This window comes from Rhinolophus sinicus, linkage group LG03, assembly GCF_036562045.2.
Source record: "Rhinolophus sinicus isolate RSC01 linkage group LG03, ASM3656204v1, whole genome shotgun sequence".
NCBI classification, from domain to species: domain Eukaryota; kingdom Metazoa; phylum Chordata; class Mammalia; order Chiroptera; family Rhinolophidae; genus Rhinolophus; species Rhinolophus sinicus.
In genome coordinates, this window is record NC_133753.1 from 98,555,027 (window position 1) to 98,574,067 (window position 19,041).

At 43.3% G+C, this 19,041-nt stretch overlaps 1 protein-coding gene and 1 non-coding gene across 4 annotated transcripts in view; one reads left to right on the forward strand and one right to left on the reverse strand.

Moving 5' to 3' along the window:
• The window catches only part of SIN3A (SIN3 transcription regulator family member A), a 63,880-nt gene that overhangs the window by 17,967 nt on the left and 26,872 nt on the right, over positions 1-19,041 (reverse strand). For all 3 annotated transcript variants that reach the window (XM_019750986.2, XM_074328298.1, XM_019750985.2), the window contains exons 4-15: positions 17,619-17,725; positions 16,714-16,996; positions 15,450-15,701; positions 14,738-14,890; positions 14,442-14,600; positions 12,549-12,638; positions 10,251-10,369; positions 9,464-9,674; positions 9,070-9,186; positions 4,863-5,101; positions 3,118-3,301; positions 1,201-1,774 (exon numbers count right to left, since the gene is read on the reverse strand). In XM_019750986.2, the coding sequence (XP_019606545.1) occupies positions 1,201-1,774; positions 3,118-3,301; positions 4,863-5,101; positions 9,070-9,186; positions 9,464-9,674; positions 10,251-10,369; positions 12,549-12,638; positions 14,442-14,600; positions 14,738-14,890; positions 15,450-15,701; positions 16,714-16,996; positions 17,619-17,725 (2,488 nt within the window). The remainder of the gene's footprint in view (positions 1-1,200; positions 1,775-3,117; positions 3,302-4,862; positions 5,102-9,069; positions 9,187-9,463; positions 9,675-10,250; positions 10,370-12,548; positions 12,639-14,441; positions 14,601-14,737; positions 14,891-15,449; positions 15,702-16,713; positions 16,997-17,618; positions 17,726-19,041) is intronic.
• Positions 4,563-4,667, forward strand: LOC141570851 (U6 spliceosomal RNA). Its single transcript, XR_012495297.1, has one exon. It is a non-coding gene; the product is annotated as a U6 spliceosomal RNA (small nuclear RNA).

The window sequence follows — 19,041 nt, forward strand, 5'->3', positions numbered from 1 at the left end:
AAGTGGCAGCTGCTTGTGTTGCATCACAGACTGTCACCTCGTTCAGAGCTACACACAGCACCAGCTGTGCAGGTGCCGTGAAAAGGTGTGGTCAGGCCAGAATAAAGCTCCAAGTGCATAGCACGGACTCCGGCACACGAGCTGAGACCAATGTGAAGTGCCATTACCACTCAAGACCACACTGTGTAAGCTCACACCAAGGGAGGTCGGTGGTCATGCCAGGGTGAGGCCATTTCTCTCATTCCTACCCATGCAGGTGGAACCACCACACTAAGGTCCAAAAGCCGTCTCTCTCAAGCTTGAGTTAATATAGATAAAGGCTTTTAGACTTAATTCCCAGTGTCATTAGCTCTTCAACAGATAGAAGGCTGGGGCTACACATGGTCTTCTTACAACAGCAACAGTTAAAAAAACAAACATAATAATAATGATTTGCTCCACAGCTTGGCTGTTTCCTTAAGAGCACAGAAAAAAGGCTTCATGAAAAAGTTTTTGGCCCACAACTCAAATACTGAACAGTTACTTAGAAGTAGGTGGCCCATAATTACTTAGCGCACAAGGTGGCTTCCTCAACCCTTATTCCTTTTCCTTTTCCCGAGTTCTCTATCTTCATCACTGATTTGCCGGTTCTGCAGTCTCATACTACCTCGAGTTCCAATCTCCTCTCCATAACCTATCTCTGTTTATTAGGCACTAGTCACAAACCCCTCTGGTTAAAGAGAAGTTCTACCTAAACACATCAGAAAATTCACACCAGTCTTAGGCATGAACCACCAGGAATTTGCGTCCTGTCATGGAGTGGAAACATTGCCCTTCAGTCCCTCTTCGCCTTTAAAACCCTCTGCAATAACCCAGGGACCCGCCTCTGGGAAACTGACAGCGCTGACACCCCACCCCGTCACTTCCCCGGAGTCCGAAGGATCAGCCACTGAGTGTCCAGAATCCAAGCACCGCACAGGGCGCTGCGCATCTTTTCTCCCCTTCTCCCAACCACCCCGCAGGGCAGCAGGCAGCACCCCCACTTAGTCCATAGGTTCAGAGCGTTTAAGTAAGAGCACACGACTGGTAAGTCGCAGAGCTAGGATGTGACCCCCTGAGGCCTGTCTGTGCCCCACGTATAAAGGAAGCAGTCAAGAGTCTAATAGGCCCTGAGGTCCTCAACTCCTCACTCCCTCTGGAAACAACAGCCCAGGCACTCACTAGGTTCTTTGAGACGAAGCTGGATGGCAGGGCTGTCGCTTTTGTCTCGCTTTATGCCCAGCACTTCCCGTTCCCACTCTCGCTCTCGGTTTTCCTCTTCGATCTGCCGTTCTGCTTGGGAACAAATCCGCAGGAGCCTGAGGCAGAGAATCTGGTGCAGCCGCATGAAGATATACCAGTTGTTGTTCACATAGAAGAGATTGTACACTTCATCCATCCCTCTGAGCTTCTGCGCTGCTGTGTTACTAAACAGCAGCTTGGACTTTGGGGGGCTGCCTCCAACGCCGTTGTGCTTCTTAGCTGCTCCTGTGGCTTCGTCCACATCCATCTCCTCTTCTTCCTCTTCTTCCACATCTGAGAGATCACCCCTCTGAGCAAAGAGCAGGTCTGGAATGAAATGGTGCATGATTTGCTTGATTTTGTACTTGTCCTCCTTCTGAATGCCTGTCTGCCTCTTCACGTGGTGGATGATCAGAGCCGCGGCGTCCTCCAGGATCTGTTTGTCTTCATAGGCCAGCGAGAGGTGCGGGCCAACCGGCACACCAGCATTCTCCTCCGTGGCCTGCTCTTGCCGCTACCAGGAGACAGACACAAAGGGTTAAGTGCCGTATGGACAGCAACAACAGCGTGAGACCACACCAACAGTCCAGTCCTTTAGTAACCACAGCAGCTAGGATTCCAATCCCAAACCTCCAGAAACAATAAGGTAATATGGAAGATGTGGTTTGATACCAAAATGGTACCTGCTAGACTTTAAAGACTTATAGGGGACAATGGGACAGAATTGGGACCATATTTTAAAACTGTGGATTAGCATTTATGGAGGATACACTATGAGATCTGGGATTTACTTTAAAGTATTTCTGGGTGGGAGTGCAGAGGTGTAAGATGTAATAGCAGTGGCAAACAGGAGTCAATGTTTAAGTTTACATAAGAACTAATTTTACTATTCTCTCCCCTTGTCTATATTTGACATTTCCACAATAAAGTTTTTTAAGAAGTGAAGATCAAACTACTTCTAGGAACTTTTCTTTTTTTTAAAAGATTTTATTGGGGTAGGGGAACAGGACTTTATTGGGGAACAGTGTGTACTTCCAGGACTTTTCCAAGTCAAGTTGTTGACCTTTCAATCTTAGTGGTGGAGGGTGCAGCTCAGCTCTAGGTCCAGTTGCCGTTGTTAGTTGCAGGGTGCAGAGCCCACCATCCCTTGCGGGAGTCGAACAGGCAACCTTGTGGTTGAGAGCCCGCACTTCAACCGAGCCATCTGGCCACCCAGGAGCTGAGCGGCAGCTCATTGACTTCATTCTAGTTGTGGAGGGCGCAGCTCGCTGGCCCATGTGGGAATCAAACCGGCAGCTCCGTTGCCTAGAGTTCGCGCTCTAACGAACTGAGCCACCCGTCTGCTCCCGGAACTTTTCAATCACAGCGCATTTATGTTTTTATCCACCACCTAATTCTATGAACTCAAAGAAAGCAGGATTAATTTCTTATTCATCTCTGTATCCTAGCTCCCGTACTATATACATAAACCTTGCAAGTGTGCTGAATAAACAAGGATTAGAAAGAATTTAAGGATCAGTGATAAGGGTTTAAGCTGTGGGAAGTTCAGATGGGTTATACAAATGAACACAAGGTATTGTGTCAGGGAAACAGATGGGAAGAGGAGTTGGAGAGGGAGGCGGTGGAGTAAACTAACACCATGGTGTTAAATTGGGAAACCAGTAAAACAGCTTAGGGATAAAGGAGAGGTTTAGATTTAAAATGGGAGAATCAGGAACAGAAGTCTCCGCCAGTCACGAAGCAAAAATTGAAAGTCTTAGAGGGTCTCACTTTCACTTAACAGGTCATTTCCAGGAATCAGAGCTATGCTGAACCCAAAGACGGTAGTCTCGCCCAGCCTAGAAACCTCCCACTCACCTCGTCATAGATGCTCTCAATCTCATTGAGTAAGCTCTTAGACCTCAGCACCTTGGTGTCGTTCTGTTTAAAGTTGATGCCCTGGTGGTCCAGAGACTTCAAATAGTATTTCTCATTTTGCTCTCTCCACACCTTGTTAAAGCCCCTCTGAGCTTCTCGCCATTCTTCCTCTTTCATCTTCAACCTAGAGGGGTGGGGGCAGAAACAAGATGTGAGAATTCAGATGTGGGGCGTCACAATCCCTGGGTGGGATCCTGGCTCTGCCATGACAGCCACACAGAAATGTCTCCTGACCAGTGAAGTGGGGTAACAGCATCTTCTCTTAATCATTAAAAGTTCAGAAATGAGAAACATGTTATACTTACTTGATTTCAAAAGTCAAAAGATATAAAAAGGCCTGTCAAAATTATTGGCAACTTGGGATAAATGTTATCCAAACCAGTCGTGAACTCTGTTATATGAGGGATTATTCATTCAGGACTGATTTTAGGGAAGTAACTTGTCCCAAAGTCAGAGATCCTACTTAGAATAGTGATTTCTCAAACAGCATCCCCAGAATACCCCTGAAAAGGGGGTTCTCTTCCTTGGCCAGCTAATGCAAAGTTAAACAAGTGTCTTTGCTACAGCACTTCTAAGAATGTTTACTCTGCTAATATAAATGCAGAAGTCCAAGGGCAGAGAACCTGCACAGTAATGTTCCTTTGGACACAGTTTGGAAACTTCTGATGAGAACAACTGATCCTAACCCTCCAGAAGAGAGGAGAGTAAAATCAAAACCAGCATGGAGACTGCAGAATACCCTTGTATCTCAAAGCCAAGTGAAATGCTACCGGCCAAAAGAGGAACCACCTGTGCCAGCACCGAGGGCAGAACAATAAAATAGGGGCATCTATGAACTGTGCAGCATGCAGGAATTCTTCCATCAGGTGACCCTGACTGAGGACCCAGGTCCTGGCTGACAGTCAGTGTAGTCCAGAGTGCCCTGGCTCTGGCCCACTTCCTGATGGCTGGCCATAGGTGGGCATGAAATCCCTCTACGCCACAGACTGAAAAAGGAGACATTCTTGGTAGAAATGGCAATCCAAGTCTCTTTAAATAATACATATCAATTTTACACAGACAAGGAGTGAGTCTTATTAAAAACCAAAGATGTACAACAGTTAATACTGAACGGCAGGAACGTGGGTGGTGGTTTTCTTCTTTATTCTTTTCTGTATTTTAAAATATGGCCTCAAACACAGAGCATTCCACTAAGGACTTGCAAGGTTTGTCCTCTCCTGGTGGTTACATACAACCCCATCAAGAAGCCCCACTATCATGCTCACTTGAGCAGCACATAGTGGGGGTACCAAAAAAATGTATACACCTGACTTGTACTCATCTTTTGTTATCAGTGTATATTGAGCATTACAATTTTAATGTTTTTTTCCTTTCATGAAATATGTATACATTTTTTTGGCACCCTCTGTATATAATACTGGAATGAAACAAAATCAGCACAGCCCCTGTGCAAGGATGACATACAAATTTGTGAAGCATTCCATTTGTTTTTTAAATTTATGAAGCGTTACATTTTTAATTTTTTTTAAAAGGAAGCTCCACTATCCCATGCTGCACCTGATTTTCAACCCAGATGGGGAGAACTGGCAGTCTCCTGGGATAACCAAGAAAATAAGAGCTTCACTGAACGGACACTGAGCCTGTCGTGAAGCAGACGAGAGCATGAAGGGCGTTTGTGCGGGTACCTTTTAAGGACAATGGGGACGGCGATGGAAGGGTTCTTCCTCAGCCCGTCAATAATGTCAGCTGCTTTGTCAGCGTAGATCCTCTGCAGTGCTTTCCGATGGATGACTTCCGACGTGCCCCCAAGGCTGTTGTCCAAGCGGAATTTGGCTTGTTCCTCAGCAGACAAGCGGGAAAGCTTCTTCTGTATTGCTTCCAGAACCCGGATTGTTGCCAGATTGGTCTCTAAAACTACATCAAGCTAAAGAAGACAAAGTGTGTTCAGGACCCAACCGGAACAGAACAGAGATCAAACGTAGAAGGTGAGGCATCACACTCCCTGGAGGGGATCCTGGCTCTGCCTTCCCAGCCGTAAGAGTGTGTCTTTACCAGTGAAGTAGGACTAATAGATCTCCTCTCATAAAGTTGTTTTCTGGGTTTAACGATACAATCCACATAAAGGAAAGGTCTAGCACAGGGGTGTCCAAACTGCGGCCCATGGGCCGCAGATCCATTTTTTATTGGCCCGCAGCAAATTCCAAAAATATATTTAGTTTACTTAAATAAACCAGGTGAGGCAATACGTACTTCACCTCCAGTGAGTGGCCTGGCTGTTTGTGTATTTTACCGCATATGGCCCTTGGTGAAAAACGTTGAAAAAAGTCTGGACACCCCTGGTCTAGCACATTGCCTGGCACACAACAAACATCAACAAATGATGGACAAGCGGGAGAATGTCAAAGTTGTGTATGTAGGGACCCATTTCAATTCTTACTGAATTCCTGGCAAGGGCCTGCCTGGCCTGACGTGGTCAAGGATATGACTGGCAGCCTTTGAGGTAACTTTTTTCCCTAGGCTTAACACAAAATTCTCTAGATGAGAAACAGAAAATGAAGTAAACAAGCAGTCTCAAAGGCCTACGACCAAATGTCTGTAGAAGCTTCCCTAAGTTTTCTAGTTTGGGGACTGTAATAGTCATTTTGTCAAATATTTCTGGTCTCCTTCTCCCCAATTTTGGAACAAGATGGACTGAACTTCCTGGCTCCTTGTGATTGGATGGGACAATGTAACTAGTACTAGCAAGTGAGTTGTAAATAGGTGAGTCAAAGTAATGTTTGTTACTTCTAGGCTAGAGCTTTTAACAGTGCAAGACCCTTCTTCTGTAGGGTAGATGTTGAGGAAAATTTGCCTTCATTGGTTGATGAGCTTCTGTCTATTAGCTTTTATCTGTTCCTGCATGTGAGGTGATTTCTGTGCTGCGATCAAGGGTTGAGTAAATCCCCTCTTTGGTCTCATTTTCCCAAGCAGGGGTGATATGAGATGATATTTGCTGTTCTGTCTGTGCTGTGAGGTGCTGGTTAGCTTAGGATTAAAGAAATTCTTGATCAGGGGTTGAGAGAATTCCCTCTTTGTTCTGTTTGTTTCACCCACATCAACAGATAAAGTGAAGAAGTAGCTAAGTTATATCAGGACGACGTGACAGGCACGTTGCCAGGCTTTGGGAAGACCTTGGGCTGAAGGTCCCAAGCAAGAACAGTAGATATTGCTTGTCCGGATGAACTAGCCCTTCGGCCGGATAAGTAATACATTTTCTTTTTTTTTTTTTTATCATTGACTGCCGGACCCTCCCAGAACTGGCCATTCCCGGAGGGGGAGGCAAGAACAAGAAACTTGTCTCAAAGGTACATCTGAGAAAATATATGACAGACCTCAGTTGGCAGTTTAATTATTATTTCGTCATTTGGTCATTTGTCATTGGTGATTTTTTTTTTTCATTGGTGATTTTTCATCATGCTAACATTTTGAAGACTTCCAGCAACATGCAGCTTACGACACCAGGGGATGTCCTAACTTCCAGCCGCGAACCTGGTGAGGGCTGGCTGGTTCCCGGCCTCCCCAGTGCTGTTCCCCACGGTTAGCCTTGAGAACTTGTTAGCATCTAGAAAACCTGTATGCAGCTTGCAGCTTACAGCATCAGAAGGCGTCCTAACTTCTAACAACGACGACGACAGCAGCAGCAGCATTCTTGGAAACTAACAAGCAGCGGTGTGGGAGACGCCTGAGTTTCTCTCAGCTACAGACCTGGCAAGGTTTTGATTTATGACTTTTCAGTGTTGTTCTCCCCCAGTGTGGTGAGCTTTTGACATCTACTGTAATAGTTACTATCCTATAGAGCTTATTACTGCTTTTGGATACTCCTTACTGATGTTAGTTGTGTCTTTAGCCAAGTGATTTTTGATCAATAGTAAACATATGTTGGGATCTCTTAAACTTACATGTATGTGTACTCCTTTGACATGGCATTGTTATCAGTGTATATATAGTTTAGTCTGAACCACCTTTACTTTCTAAGATTAGCACATTCTATTAATTGCCTGTCTTTTGCTATTGCATATTGCTAAATAAATTACATATTAAAATTAATTAATTAGCCCCATACTAGCGTGTATCCCTCCTCCTTCTTTTTCCCTGTTCATTATACCTTCTAAGCTCTCTTTTTCCCTCCAGTAACTGGCAATGTTCAAGATGGTGGCAACGTATCAGACGGGGTCCCCAAGTAATTCTGATGAGCACAATCCCCTAATAACATCAATGCACATGCAGCAAGAGTAAGAAATAAATCTGTTTCTTCAGGCCACTGAGATTTGGGGGATCACTAAATTATCCTGATGTATAAAGGAACGTTCCTTCAAACTAGTCCACCTCACCCAATCCTAAGCGCACATGCGCACACACACTTCCATTATCTTCACTCCTATAATCACCAATGGGAAATGAAGATGCTGCCTCTCATTTGCAGACATACCAGTTGCGAACAGAAACTTCTTACCAAAAACAGATGACAATCTCCTCTTTCTAACTCAGATGACCTTACTAAACATAGGTAACAAAGAAATGCTTTCTTTAGCCTGATAAAACTGTCCATGGAAGTTAACATCTGTCATGATTTAGTTTTCTGCAAGTGGTTGAAACTCCTCATATACCCTGCCAGTGGCCAAGGAACACGTGGCTCTTCATTCAAAACACGCCCGGTGATCCGATGGACACTTGTCTCATTAGGGAGACCACCTCAGGGAAGATGTAGATGCCTGATCACTGCACTGTACACCTGAAGCTGAGGCTGAACGATAATGAATGTCAATTACAAGTTTATATATATATATGTATGTAAGTATGTATGTATGTATGTATATAGTTACAAGAAGCGGAGTACAGCATTAGGAACAGAGAAAGTGGATATGTAATGGCTCTGTGCGATGTTAGAGGGATAGTGGATAGGGGGAGGGGGGTTGACACAGTGTGTGAGGGATATAAATGGTAAATGTCTGTTACATTGTTTTGTGCACCTGAAACTAAAAAACAAAACAAAACAAAACAAAAACCAGAAAGAGTCTGGGTCCCACATGATCATGGAGCCTCCACGCCAGCCCTGGACTGGCAACCTGAAATTTCTTTAACGTGAGAGTGTAATAAAATTCCATCTTAGTTTAAAAAAAAACATGCCGGAAGCAGCCAGAGCAGGTGTGAGGGGTAACTGCCAGAGCGCTATATCAGTATGGATTTAAAAAAGAGCAAGACAGCACCACCCAGAGAATAAGCAGGGCCAGTCAGTTTTCTATAATATGTTAAACAGGATACATGTAATTTTACCTCTTTAGATCCATTCATAGTAACATTCCCTTTTTTGTTGATGGTATCAGTGAGCTGAACATTTAAGCACACCAGGGATTCTGAACTCACTTTTAGTACTCCCATCTCCTGGTATAGGGCTCTACCAGCTCATCCCTTCTCACCTACTTTATTAAAATAAAGTCCCTAATTTAACAGTTTCAAAAGGAGCCAAATCAACATAAAAAATATGAGAATTCCAGTTCTCACAGGAGAGCTGGTTTGCTAACCACCTAAGAACAATACACACTTTAAATAATTTCAAACAGCTTCAAGATAGCCTTATGATGCTAAGTTTATATACCATGTAAAATACAGTAACCTTTACAATGCCGTTAAAAATTCAAAGCATTATTATTCAGCCATCAATGGATAATTTCAGTTAGGAGGATTAAAGTGGCCTAGATAAATCACATTTGCCATAAAAATATTACAAGCTCATAAAGCATGATAAGCACAACAAACATTTACCACAAAAGAATGTGAGCCTCTGGATCTTCAGTCTTAAAAGCCAACCCTCACAGATACGTACTTAACTTTAATTGATAAAGGAGCTTGTACCTCAAAGCGTTCGTCTTCACAACGATAGATATGTTCTTCATACTGAGTTTTTTTGGAACTAACAAAGGTGGAGTCCTCAGACCAGGAAGGGAAGGAAACCCAGGTATCATTTAAAACCTTTGGGTAAAAGAAGAGAAACAGAAGTCTGACAAAGCATCCTGGTGATTAGCATCCTCAATAAAAAGATAAAAACCCTAGGGGAAGGAAAAAACATTTACTATTACAAGTTTACAAAATATTAGTAAGGAAAAGGTTCTGAATAAGTGTAAAACATTTTTTTTTAAAGACAGAGACGGTCTTGATTTCCTCACTCATACAAATTCTTCATCCCTAGGAACACGGCCTTCTAGAGAAAGTGGAAAATTCGGGGTTGATCCTCTGGGGAAAGACTTACCTCTTTACAGAGAGGAGTCCGTCCTGTACACTTGGGCTGCTGGTAACTCTTTGGGAGGGCTCGGTAGCTGGAACCCAACCGTTTACAAGAGGCATAATCTATCTCCATGGCAATGCCCTCTGTGGCTCGTTCCTTTGGAAAGGTTTCCAGATGTACAGACTCCTTATAGCCCAGAAAGTTTTTAAACCAGTTAAACAGTTCAGGGAATTTCCTGAAGAATCAAACCAAACACTGATGAGCAATCAGAAGCATGATGCAGTTATCCTGAAGTACTGCTACTACTGTTTGATGCTGGGTCAGAACGCTGCTACGAGGGACCAATTCCAAGGACAACGATTATTTCCTGCCTCAGAAGCACTGCTTCTGAGCATTTGGCTTCTCCTGGTCTTACAGAGTGCTCTGAGTTAAGGTGGTGAAGGAAGAGCTGCCCTGAAACTAGACAATGACCAGCCACTCTTCTGATCAAGAATATTGCATCAATATTCAGATAATTCTTATGTTGTCAAATACAGTCAAGGTTCTAGAACCCTGAGAGAGACTGGTCACTATAAACATCCAACACCGGGCAGAGGACCAGGAGACCACTAATCTTGGCCGATGCCCTCTCTAGTTTTTCGTCTCTAGAGGTGAATTACAAGACTTCTCGGAAGACTCTTTTGACAGAAGTTTTATAAACCAACCGACTCAGCACAATCAAATGAATTTTGCCTATCACATACTCTCACAAACTAAGTTTTATTTCACTCTCATGTCATGTATCAGGGCTAAGCCCCTCAACTCCACTTACCCCAGGAAAGGAGAGACTAACTGCACAAGCTCAGCCCGAGAGATCACCTCTTGGTTAAAGATGACGAGACAGCGCAGGAAGTTCTCGTAGGCCTCCGTGCTCCGCAGCGCCTTGCGGACCTTAGGGGACAACCGAGGACAGACCGTTCAGTGGGGAATCCAGAGATCCCGGATCGCTTTTAAATGACTGGGGAAATCTGAAGTTATGTGATGAGACTAAGGAATTAATACTAGTTTTCTAGATGTGATACTGGACTGTGTGAAAAATAGTATTATTTTAAAGGGAAATTTAGTAAAACGCTTATGAATAAAATAATATTTGCGATCTGTCTCCAAAAAACCTGGGGTGGGTGAGAGTGCATATGAAAGAAGTATACTGGCTAGCCGCTGGGAACTGCTGAAGCTGGATGATGGGCACGAGGAGTCATTTTACTATTCTCTTTTAATTTCACGTTTAAAATTTTCCATAATAAAAAATTTTTCAAAATGAGATCCTGGAGTAAAGAAGATATTTACCTTCCCATATGCTTGCCTTTCCAGACCAAAATCAGAGTTACCCAAGCTTCTGTTTCCTCTAACATGTTATACAGCAAGAATCTTTGTCAACACTGTTTTCAAACTCTGGTAAATCTTTAATAATGATATTTTCTTTTTCTTTCTTTCTTTCTTTTTTAAAGGAGGGCACAGCTCACTGTGGCCCATGCGGGGATCAAACTGGCAACGTTGGTGCTACCAGCACCATGCTTTAACCAACTGGGTTAACTGGCCACCCCGAATGATAAGATACTTCTGTCCTCTGACCTGATCCTTTTCCTTCTTCCGTTTATAATACTGAGCATTTAAATATCCAAAAATCTTAAAATGTTGATTGGCATAGACAAAGTAAAACTAGCCTGGCTAGATGAGCCACCCGGAGTTTCAGTATCAAAAGTAACTATTTAGCACTGTGGTCCTTTAGTGGGGACTGCAGACCCTCACACCAAACCAAACTGTTTTATCAGCCCCTTCTCTAGGCAACCATATACTTTCTGTAACTGTCAATCAGTAGAAAGTATATGGAATATGTACTTTCAAAGCCAAAGATGAAAGAGCACTGCCCTTTTTGTGCTACCGTGTTTCCCTGAAAATAAGACCTAGCTGGACAATCAGCTCTAATGGCTCTTTTGGAGCAAAAATATAAGACCTGGTATTATTATATTGTATTATAATTATATTATATAAGACCCGGTCTTACAGTAAACTAAGACCGGGTCTTATATTAATTTTTGTTCCAAAAGACGCATTAGAGCAGATTGCCCGGCTAGGTCTTAATTTCGGGAAAACACAGTAGATACATACATGTATGTATGTATGTATGTATATGCATGTATGTATATATACACATATGCACCATTACTCTTTAAAAAATGAACTTGTTCAGTCGCCCCACTCTTTTCTTGCCATTTGTTGGTTGTCACCTGGACTTCTACATTTGCCCTAAAAGCATCCAAATGACCGGGCAGCCCTCAGAAATGACTCAAGTCAGAGCCAGAGACTCTTGACTGTTGGGCCAAAGAGCTGGCGTAAGCACAGCCAGCTGGAGAGCGATGAGGAGGCACCAGCATGGAGATGCTAAATCATTCCCCTTCTGCAGGGACCCGGAGGTGCAAGACAAGGGGGGAACCACCCGCAGGCTGAGCCACGCTGGCTCCTGCCAGTGAGAAGCCTGACGGTTACCAGCTGCTAATCACCCACTTGCCTCCAAGGAGGAAGTCAGACACAGGAGAAGTCAAACATCCCCACAACACCCACCACTGACACGAGTGAGCGCAACGCAGGCTGCTCATTAGAATCCCCTGGGGAGCTGTGACAACATACAATTAAATCAGAATCCCCAGGAACCCCAGGGGCAACACTGCGAACAAAGATCACAAGCAATTACAAGTGGCAAGTCATCTTAAGTCCTCAACAACTGGTGCACTGACACCCCCCACTATACAGACCTGGACACCTGCAACTGGGCACCCCAAACATCTTTGGAGAGTATTTATAGCATGCTTGTTGTTAAAGCTGTCTTTTATGAGGGAAAATGTTGTATTTCCCGCAAACAATTTCACAAAACCAAAGCAGACAAAATACCATTTCTCTGGTTGTGCTAATAGTTCTAGTAGACTGAAAGGACCTACAACCTGGAAACTGTGTTAAGTACTGGAACATCCTAATCAGCTTGACGCTGCTGAAGCAAAATCTTCTTGGGGATGGGGTAATTTTCTTTTGGCATTGACAGTAGATATTAAATCTAACTCATTCATTTACTCACCTTATCAAAAAATAATGATTCGGTTCCTACACCATGCTTGCTGGCATCTGCCATAGAAGAATCCTTCAGGTTAAGCAGTTTGGGTTTCTTCTGCAAAAAAACGAACAAAAAACCCACAAATGTGTAAGATTCAAATGGTGGGCTCCTCTGAATTATATTTTCAGCTGTGTTCACTGCGTTCTTCATTGATCATTGCTGATTAACAATTTGCAACAAATGAGAGAATTCAAGTCCCTACCGAACTCGCTTTGCGCCCTACAAGACTTCCACACGTCTTCTCTATTGCAGTTTGCCTGTTTTTCCCCAAAGAGTCACAAATGTCCACTCCCCAAAGATTCTCTCTGCAAATGGTCCCAGCATTACGGTATTACACTTAACATCCTTATTTATTCCATGCGCCCAAAGTAACTTTATTTTGATCCTAATGCCACTGCCTAATGCCACTCCTCTCTTCCTAGCTGAGGAGGCAAGAGAGGCTGTTTGTAAAAACAGCTGGAGTATACAGCCTAGAGTGGATAGAAATCAATCTTTAACCTTTATCTTTCAATTTAAAAATTCATGGGGGAAAAAAAGCAGTTAATTTTTCTAACAGAAGAAATACCTGTCTTGTCAGCAATATGCACTCAGACCAATTTAAGACTGCTCTTTCAAAGGAAAAGGACAGGCCATGACATACTGTCAGGCGATAATTTACTCTTAAAATGCCACCTCTCAAGGATCCGTGAAGAAATGCACAGACTTTGGGAGACGCAACATTCACCTTTGCAGCCAGAGTTCCCCGGCCGAGGAGCCACTGCTTCCACTGCCCAAGGAAAAAGCAGGCAGAGAATTCTAACCCCCAATATAGTGTTTCCACCTGTGGGGATCAAGTGCAGGAGGAGACCAACTCATGAAGGGAGAAGATCTACTGACCTGATTCTTGCTACTCACATAAATAATATCCTTTACCGAAGTGAAGAAATAGAAACTATTACTACATTCAACTTGCTTTGAAAGGAGAAACCATTACAAGCACTAAAAAAAGAGACCTTCTAAAGTGTCAGCAACACCTAACACGTCAGTCTATGACTTATCTGCCTGTTCACCTGTCACCTCTCACTGTTAGTAATTCCACTGGGTTTTGTTAATTAAATTCTGCAGACGTGCCTCTCCTCTCTTCCATGTTGTATACTGCTTTAGAATGAACTGAAGCATGTCCGGTACCAACATTAGCCCTTCCCAGGCCCACTGCACCACCAACGCGGATGGGACCAGCCTGGCTTTCTGCAGGCGGATGAGCAGTGTTTGCTGTAACAAGGGGCATCATACGACAGGTCCCTAAAAGGAGTTTAAGACCTCCTTCTGTTATAGCCCGAAGGTCCGACCTTGGAGATTAAGATGATACAGATAAGGTCTGGCAACCCAACAACAGGATGGGACCTGGGCAGGACAGGCCTCTAACCTATCTCACAAGAGCACTTGCACTTTCCTCACAGAAGGACTTCAAAGACCATTGACTTATTTCTGAAACAATTATCAGACATAATAATCTTATTTCTTAGAACAAGGCAGGTTTATGGCATCAAATCAGAAGGGAAAAAATAAGTCTCAGAAACCCTTGGCAAAAAACAAAACAAAAAAAATAGATGACGGGTAACAGCAGAGAGAAAAAATATAGAGAAAACCAATAAAAACTCAAAAAGCACAGTGATCTGCGTAATTACTAGTATTCCAACATTCTTGCAAAGCCCCGTAAGACTTTGCGCTGAGTTTCTGTGACCTGCACCAACCTCCTCTGAGCATCTAGGATCCAACCGTCAGCAGGCTCAGGACAGAGCACAGGCCCAATCCCGAGAACCTGCGCACTAGAAAGGCTCCTGGAAGTCAAGGCCAGCTGTGGCTGCCCGTTCTCACCTTCACCGGGGGGGTGGTCCCCGTGCCAGAGTGCCTACGGATCTGGCAGCCGTTCTGGCTGGGCCTCTGTGGCTTGTTGTTCAGTTGGGGCTTCTTCACAGTGCCTCCGTGATCATTTCTCACAGAATCAACCTTCTCAGCAGTTGTTTTGCTTAAAAGCTAATTAAGACACATGAAAGAGATTAATGCGCTCATCAAAGCAAGTAAGTATCATTTAGAAAAAGCCCCCCCCATTCCAGCTTCCTAACTTATCTAATAATTCTAAACAGTGTATAGTTCTTATCAATACAACTTACCACTGAGCTGTTGGCATCTGGTAAGAACTGTCCAAACTCTGACAACAGATCTTCCTGATTTTTAAACAGACGAGCCACCTGGGCATAAACCTCCTGCTCAGTCAATGCTGGAGTGTAGTTTCCTCCAGCTTCCTTGGCATTCCGCTGCTCTTTCTGATAAATTGCAAATGGGAAGAGATCATACTGGAGGAGCACTGTTTGGAATGACTCACTTCTGCTCTCTGAGATGTCTGACAGGAGCTCTGTATGTTACCTACTCGGAGTGCACTTACGAAGAAAGTCTGTGTTCTCAAGAAACTGTTTTGACTGCAAGCTTGTAAGTTGAAGGAGTGGAAGATGGACCTGGCAATTCCTTTTAAAACTAGGGAAGTTAATGTGTGAATGCTCAGGGGACTACTACCAATTAATGAAACAAAAAACAGACAATTTCTCCTCCTTCTACCGAAAATTAACTATATACTACACAAGTCATCCTCTGAACTTCCCACATAAATAAGCATTCGTTTCCCAGGGCTAACTTTAAAAATCCTGACTGCCTGCTACAAGGCAATTAAAGCCGAGCAATCACACGTATTATAAACATGTATCATGGTTTCTAACTCATTTTCAGTAAGAATTAGTGAGCACAAAAACAGTTATTCAACTTCTTCTCGGACTAGATACCCTCAGAAGTTGATCTGGTAACAACAGTTCGAAAAGGCAACTCTCTTACCTGATACGTGTGCAAAATCTCCAGGAATGCTTTGTAGATGTCTGGTTGGCCCTGGAACCTGTTCTTGATCTTATTAACATAGTTGATGGCATGATTAAACTCCACAGGCTGATTGTTCTGCAAGGATGGGGCCGTTCCCAATGAGACTGTCACTGGTGTGTGAGGTTGGACAGGTGGAGAACGTGGGGATGCATATGGTGGGAGTGGGGGAGTCTGCTGACTGGCTGCAGTATGTGCTTGTAGTTGGGAAGGCTAAAAAGAAAAAAGTTTTTATTCTCCTCCGGAACACAGATGATTAGACATAGGAAAGAAATTCAAACTAAAGAGAAACAAGGTATCTGATCAACTTATATCCTTTATTTCCTCTGGCCAGGCCATTTTAGCCCAACTCAAATCACACTGGGCAGGGGTGGGAGGTGAGGAGGGTTCACACATTCTAATACAAATATTTCAGTCTCCAAGTTTCTAAATACAACCTTAAAAGTAGATACAAGGAAGAATTTTTCATATGCAATTTTAAGCTCACTAGCTCAACAGGTACAAATAGAATAGAAAAAGACCTCATTCTACATTGATCTTTAACGTCAAAACAATTCAATTATTGCAGTAACTGCACATAAAAATCTTCTAAAAACCAGCTCTGCCCAACAGAATTCTGAGATGACAGAGAAAAGTTCTTTATTTACTGTCCTGTGTGACATACACCAGACACACGAGGCTCCTGAGCACGTGAAACACTAGTGCAACTGAAAAGCAGAATTTATCTTAAATAAGTTAAATTTAAATATAGCCCCACATGGCTGGTGGCTGCTGTATCACAGTGCAGTTCTAGGCCAAGAACACCTCATCCTCATCATCAGAACATCGTCATCAGCAGGACCTTTCGCTCAGCTTGGTGTGAGCTACTCTGTCAATGGAGTGACTTCTGTAAAACGATGACCGTGCAGGCAGCAGCAGCAGCTGACCATTCCTGCCTTTGTTGTCAAAGTGCTACTATACGAAGCCGCCGCCTGTGGGACGCTCGTGGGCTCAATAAGCAGAAGTTGGGGGCAAGACAGTCCTTGAAGGCTGCTGATGTCTTGATTTAAACAGATCTCTAAGTATGTGGTATGTAAATGTGAACCATTGTATAGGGATGTGACTGTTGCATCCTCTCTAATGAAACCACTGTAACATGTGTATCTAAGTCTTGTATAAAGGGGAAATGCGAAAGGAGGGTGTTTTCTAGGGATGCATTTCATGTGACAGTTTTCCAAGTGCTCACCTTGCTGACTTTGGCAGGTGGGGGCTGAGGAGCTGGCTGGACAGGAGCTGGGGCTGACTGGGCTGAAGGCTGGGAAGGATGCTGGGGTGCTGGCTGAGGCGGGGGCTGGAGGCCGTGGGTGGGGATCTGGTGCACCTGGCCTGGAGTCGTTACGTTCACCATGTCATTGGTCTGCACCTCGATCTTGTAGCCGGGGGGCAGGAAGGTATTGAAGCCCATGATGAGGTCAGGGTGGCCTTTGAACAGCTGGGACACACGACTTATCACTCCTGGAGTGTCAATGCTGATGAGAAATCGAAAATTAAAGTGGCAAGCTCAACAAACACCTAGTAAGAAGATTCATATTCCACTAGGTTCTCTAAACTGGAGAATAGATAAAAATCAAGCTGCATATTATACATAAAGAACACAAAGAACTCTGAAATTCCAAAGCTATTTAGCTTCACAAAGAGATGTGGTCACAATTCTCAACAGTCCTACCGAGGAGATACTCAGTAACTCTAAAGCTGCAATTCCCACGCCAAGGTCCAGCCCGCGGCCCACCAGATGAATCGTCACGGATCTACATGTTCAGAGGTGAGTGACTCTCCTATAAGTGAGCCATGACAGAACTGCAGCATGTCTTCACTCAAACAGCAAATAGCCTAATCATGAGCAGTCCACTCCCTTGATTAAGTTCTAAGAAAAATTTTAGTTAAGAAACATTTACCAGTAGAGAGAAAACAAAGATCGAGGGCTTATACTTTTCATCAATAAAACAACACATAAAATAAAAAGACCCTGAAAATTAACCCCCGAAACGGGGGCATCCTTTGTCTTTCAGGAGATGAGAATAAACTATATCCTCCCCCCAAAAATCAACATTCCAAGCACAAAGCTTGAGTATAACCACATACATCTTTTACCTCTGAGATTTAAATTCCTTCATGATGTCGAGGAAATCATTGTAGACCTGAGGCTGACTACCAAATTGCAGCTTCACCTGGTCAAGATAGGACAGCGCATCCTCCACCTGAGGCAGGTTATAAAAAGAAAATAAGCCAAATTATAAAAAAAATGATTTATGCCCAAATAAAATTAACATAGTGAAATAGAAATATATAATAAATATACATGAAAGTATTAAAAATCAGTATGAACCAGGCATGGTGTCCAAGCAAGTGGTAAGGCGTCGGTGTCGTAAACCAAAAAAGTAGTATGGATGCCAATAATAAAACTCAAACCTCAAATAAAAATCAACTCAAAATCTATAGCCTTGCCTTGGATAATCTTGGAGAAAATGATTAGTGAAGAATAATCACATTAATATATCACTCATTCGTTCATTTATTCATTTCGCAAAATCTATTAAAGCCATAACATGCTCCACCAGGGCCAACGTGAGGAACTAAGGATCAGTGACAAACAAGCCACAGTCCCTACTCTATGTTAGTTCATTCACATCTAGCTGGGAATCCTCACACAGTGGATAAGTGGATAATCACTGAAAACCCAGAGAGCACATGAGAAGGGTACACAGGCTTTCTTTCCAAGGAAGCGATGTCTAAACTGAGTACTAAGCATGAGTACAAATGAGCAAAAATGAAGACCTATGAAGAAAATCAGAGGAAGCAGCATGGGCAAAATCCTAGACAGGACACCACCTTCTGGTACATGGGGAAACATGAGAACAGTTTAGTTTGGCTGGAGGATTTGGGATGGAGAGGAGGAACGGTGGAGGAAGAGCAATGAGAAATGTACAAGAGAGGAAGCAGGCCTTGTAAATCCTGTTAGAAAGCAATTGAGATTTTTATCGTCTGCATCTCAGTGCACTCAGCTGGGCCACAGTGCTGAGAACCAATTGGTGCAAAGGGAGGAAAGACTGAAGGTGCCAGGAAAACCAGTTATGCTCTACGGCTAACTCACATGTGAACAATAGTGGATTGAATTCTAGTACTGTCCAAACTTTTTTCAACGTTTTTCACCAAGGGCCATATTCGGTAAAATACACAAATAGCCGGGCCACTCTCTCGAGGTGAAGTACGTATTGCCTTACCTGGTTTATTTAAGTAAACTAAATGTATTTTTGGAATTTGCTGTGGGCCAATTAATGGATCATGGGCCGCAGTTTGGACACCCCTGGACTAAAGGAACAGGGAGAAACTGGACAGATTGAAAAGCTTTTTAGGAGGTAGAAGTGACAGTTTGGGGACTGACTAATATGGGAGATAAGGGAAGTGCATTCACTAAATTATAAATTATTTGGGCATTCACAAAAATGAAGTTTGAAAAATAAACACCAAAAAATTAAACAAGAGCACACATGGTATGTTATTACTACAGAGAGAG